Genomic DNA, 5,201 nt, shown 5'->3' with positions numbered 1-5,201 from the left:
TTCAATTTTATTTGGTATGCATTTGTAGCAACAGCATGATAACATTTATTTGTTTTTATTTGCGTTTTATATTCATATTGATAATTCACGTTTTGTCTTGGATAATAAAGCACGGTTATGCATAATAAATTGTATGCATAATATTCACTATCACTGTATGAGGTAAGAATCAACAGCTTTTTATCACATTTAGACAACACTTTATGAATACAAGTCATGAACAAATCTTAAATATGGCAGGGAATGTGTTTACTTTTTTAGTTTTGATTTTGAGCAGCAAATTTGGAGTTACATATTGGTACTCACCAGGAATGCATAGGCAAAATTGCACAAATTTTCACTTGAAAGAATAGTGGCGATCTTGGGATTTTTTTCTGTTCAATTTTCAAACCGTGTAAATTTAATACACTTCATCTTCAGCATGTTTAGTGCCACTTTTGTAAGTAACCACGCCCCGTCCAGGCCACGCCCCCATCCAGGCCACGCCCCTTCCGCTTTTTTCATCACTCGCCATTGCCATGTATGTAATATGGCTAAAGCAACAATACTGTAAGTCACTTTAATGAATGGTATGTACGCCATAACGTAATTTGATTTATCAGATTAAGTGAGACAAGCAGATAAACTCAGTCTGTTTCGAGGCTAAGTGTAATCATACAGTCAGCTGATACAAACAAAGAATTAGCATGTACACCTTTATTGTTGAATGAGTTGACACTGAATCAGTATATGTGAAAGCAATTTTGTGTATGTGTGTGTGTGTGTGTGTGTGTGTGTGTGTGTGTGTGTGTGTGTGTGTGTGTGTGTTTTACATTGCAAATGTTTTACTTCCATATACTGTACATGGTGTAAAAGCGCGCTCTAAATATAGCTTTTGGGGCTCAAATATTAACGAGGCAAAAAAAAATGCGCTTGAGACTTTTCCATCCTAAATGGATTCAAAAAAAATCTTGAGAAGACCTCAGATGGAATTTCTCTTGGTAAGGCCAAGTTATGTAAGATCCTCACACTCCAGAGACCCGAAAAAAAGGTGCTCCACTTTTCTTATGTAACTTCTCAAAAAAAAAACAACATTCATTCCTTTGCTCTCCTCTCTCTTCCCTCGTTTTCTCCATTGATGTTAATGTAACAGAGAGCAGATTTCAGCCCTCGGGTCAGATCCTTTTTCACTGTTTCGTGAATAGAGTTGCTTGGCCAACGTTGTTGGCTCGAAAATTGATCTGTCTCGAGGATGTGGATGACTTGCTGGATAAACATTGTGGCTGCCACCCTGGACGACAGACAGACAGACCTCAGACAGAGTTGGGTGCAGGCACCGAACCCCCGTATGAGTGTGTGCGTGGTTGTATGCGTAGTGAATTTTGGCTGGGACTTGTGTTGATCCAGACATCAACCATTCTCCATGTGCCCTACTTATTTTAAAATGCAGAGAGGTTGTTTAAAGGTCAGCATACGATGTTTCCAACGGGTTGGTGGTGGCCTTGTAAAAAAAAGAAAAAAAGAAAATCAGGACATATGCAAACTAATATGTACGCTCCTTTTTTTAAATGTGTAAAATCCCTCATTATTTAGATATGAATCTTATTTCGCCAGGGGGAACCAGGTCATCAAGGGATGCGTGGTTTGCAGGGCTTTCCAGGTCCAAAGGTAAAAAAAAAAAAAAATCCACTCAACCATGGAAGTACAAAAGATGTGATCAACTTGTTCAGACTGCAAAATTCTTATCTCTGTCGAGATTTATATAACATGAAGTATTCTCTTTTGCCTTAGGGTCCAAGTGGTGATGTGGGATTGAAAGGTTTCCTTGGTCCGAAGGGCCCAATGGGTACTCTGGTAAGTTTTGTGCAAAAAATATGAAACTCACACCAAGATATTGACATACAGGTATACCGTCACAACAAGAGCTAATAGATGGAGAATACTGTTCATAGACCCTGTTTTGACTCTGTATTGAGAAAGCCTATGTTGTAACCACAAGTATTGGGAAAATTTTCATTGCATAAAAAGAGGTAAGCCATGTTTAAGACCAACTTGTTTCAGGGATTCGCTGGACCAGTGGGGCCTGAAGGAAAGATGGGCCCAATGGGAAAACATGTAGGTGATTATGATTGATATAACTAATTTATTATGTTTTGCCTTGCAGATGGATTTTATGTTTAAATCTTGTATGAACGAGATGCAGTGTTATTTGATTTTGCCATTTGTGTTTATTTTCCATTTCTACAGGGGCCGCGAGGTCCAAGAGGAAGCAGCGGTGAAATGGTAAGATCTGATTCCAACATGTAATCAAAAAGTCACAAACTTTTGATTGCAACCGATACCATGTGTGATTATATCATGATTACACTCTACTGAGCCATCATACTTGATGGCGGCAGCTTTCTCACTGCAAAATCACTCTTGCATTCATTGTGCAACGTCAAAGCAGCTTGTGGCTGTAAATTGAACTTTGGATGACGAAGACTGTGTTTAATGAAGCATGATTTTTAAGATGGACTACAGTGGTATCTTATCTTAAATTTATTTTATGTGCCATTAGAATTATAGTGAAAGAAGCTCACTGTGCAGCCTTGCTGTATTTGCAGACAACATCATATGCAAGCACTGTTGCGATGCCTTGTGAAATTCTGAGCATGACTGTATAGTCACTTTATCCCAGTGTGTAGTAATGCACAGATGCGTTCCCAAGTTTTGGTCAGTTAGAATACACACTACCGGTATGTCGTACAACGCCACACTTTGAAGTAATTGTATTTCTCTGCGCCTGGTGGTTTAAAATTGTACTCGAAAACATTTATAAATTCCAGAGGTGTTGAGAACGGATTTACCGGTACTCCGTCACACACCGGTGCAGCATACCTGACACGCAGCCAAATACAGAAAAAAATAATGACTTAGATGGACTCACTGGTCTGAAAATGCCCGCCTCTGTGAAATTCACAATCATCTGATCACAATAATACCACACAAATCACAATCCGCAAAGGTTGAATTGAGGCAGCTGCATTCTTTCTTGGTTACTAAAGACATTTCACATTTAATCCAAAAAGCCTTTCAATTTTTAGGTCGGGAGTCTCCCTATCTATGCCGTATGTCTCCTGGGGGTGGTAAACGATAGGGTGTTGTTGTTATTGCCTGCCGTTGTTAGTTGTTGGATACTGCATGTAATCCATCATTCAATCAGTCAATCCCAATCGGTTGTTCACTCGCCTCGTGCCAAAACAGTTTATTAGTCTCACTCCTCCTGTGAAATGAGGCAATCTTTACGGGCAAGGGATGTCATCGATAGGTGCGTTCCGGTCTTTAGAGACCACTTTTTTAGTTTGACATAGTTCGAGTATTAAAGTTCATAGTTATGCCAGATTTGCAGGTTTCCCTGTTAACAGAGCCAGCACTGTATACGCAAATGTATTTCGGTGTATCCACAAAGGTTGTTGTGGCATTTGGATGTTTGGTTCAATCAGAGCTGGCATTTTTGGGAACCCAAAAATTATCTTTATATAAATCAGGTCCCAAAGTTGATACAGTAAGCTCAAAACATTTTCCTTGCATTTCCGTGTGTACAACACATAAGCAAGATTTCTGAGATGATGACGCGGTAGTCGCAGTTCTCACATGACTGCATGCTACCAAAAACAACAGGGGTGGACTTTATTCAAACGCTCCTTATTTTGGTCAGCAATTCGTTAGAGGTGAGTGAGATTGGAAAATAAATAGATGATAATAATTTGATATCCTCCAAAAATACTGTGCTTCCCACAACATTTATGTACTAGAATGATTTTGAACAACAGCTGTTGTTTGTCTGCAAAACATTGCACAAACATTTTCCATGACGGTGGTGCTCAATTGGTGGGTCATGACAAAACAGTGGGTCGCGTACAGGTCGTAAAAAACATGCAAATATTCTTATATTGGTATTTTTCTGGTACACTACAGATGCATACCAAGTTCACACATGGAGCATATTAGTGGAGCGACAAGAACGCTGCTTCACACTTTAGCCACAAGCTTACCTTGTGAAAAAATTGTTCAGATCAGCCTCAGGCTAGCAGACATGGCAAGCAATTTGCTTTTGGCAGTCATATACATAAAATTCATTTGAAACAGTGTTTGAAAATACAACACACTCCATTGTATATTGAAAGTGCTATTTTTAAACAAAAACTGTTCATTATTTTTAACATCTATAAACGTGGGTCGTGACTTTGCAACAGATGGAAAATCCCGAATCACAGTTTGACAACTCTTGAGAACTACTTTTGTTATGTTTAGGCTGCATATAAATCACATGAGAATATGCCAAATAGGGTCTGCTCAATAGTATCGACAGGCTACATTCACACTGTAGGACATGATGTCCAACTCAGAAATGTTTAAGGTCGATCTTTTTACTGCAGTCATTCACGTTACGGAATCAAATCTAGCCTCAAATGCAAGTGGGATTACGTCCATGAAGCAATACGCATGCGCACAAAATACAATGTCGACTAACCCACTTGCGCGCAGAACACAACATCACATGGCACAGTATTTAAGGAATATGGCCAAGCATGTTGGGGTTCGTCTCATTTCTGTATTTGCAACTTCCTCCCTCCTTGCGCCCCTCTTTGCATGTTAGTCCCTCCCACCAGAAATTCCAGTGAGGTCACAAGGAGAATGCGAGTTGGGAGGAGGAAGAAAAGTTTTGGGGAAATGAGATGATTGATCATCACCGTCTTCATTTGGAGACATCTACTGTACTAAAGATGACATCACGTCATGGACGCGAGTCACAAAAGAACCGTCTGTTTGGCTGTATTATTACTCTCACCACAAATATCAATTTTATACTTTGTTTCAAGTGAGATTTGATTCACGTCAAATAAACGATGGTGAGTGGTCTCACAAACAAGCAGTGCGTATTTAACATTTGAGGAATTGTAGGCCGGACGAGCGAGACCTGAGTATTCTGACTTCAGACTAATTGGATACATATCCAATTTATATACACCTTTGAAAGAGCCCGGGTGGGTTTTGAATCGGAATTGTACTCTTCACATTGCATGAAAACACCAGATACATAAATCTGTATTGACCTGCAATGTGAACATAGTAATTTAATTTTTGTTTAAAAAAAAATATATATTATATATATATAAAAAATCCTTGTCTCACCCCTCGGGTGGTGTCCATCCCTCATTCAGCTCGGGTCCTCTACC

At 39.3% G+C, this 5,201-nt stretch overlaps 1 protein-coding gene across 1 annotated transcript in view; it reads left to right on the top strand.

The window, feature by feature from the left end:
* The window catches only part of col24a1 (collagen type XXIV alpha 1 chain), a 127,261-nt gene that overhangs the window by 112,065 nt on the left and 9,995 nt on the right, over positions 1–5,201 (top strand). The window contains exons 50-53 of the mRNA XM_019894380.1: positions 1,594–1,647; positions 1,771–1,833; positions 2,041–2,094; positions 2,227–2,262. Coding sequence (XP_019749939.1) covers positions 1,594–1,647; positions 1,771–1,833; positions 2,041–2,094; positions 2,227–2,262 — 207 coding nt within the window. The remainder of the gene's footprint in view (positions 1–1,593; positions 1,648–1,770; positions 1,834–2,040; positions 2,095–2,226; positions 2,263–5,201) is intronic.

Source organism: Hippocampus comes, unplaced genomic scaffold (genome assembly GCF_001891065.2).
Source record: "Hippocampus comes isolate QL1 unplaced genomic scaffold, H_comes_QL1_v1.1 scaffold282, whole genome shotgun sequence".
Lineage (NCBI taxonomy): Eukaryota > Metazoa > Chordata > Actinopteri > Syngnathiformes > Syngnathidae > Hippocampus > Hippocampus comes.
The sequence above is the reverse complement of the archived record's forward strand: the minus strand, read 5'-3'. Positions and strand labels throughout refer to the sequence as shown.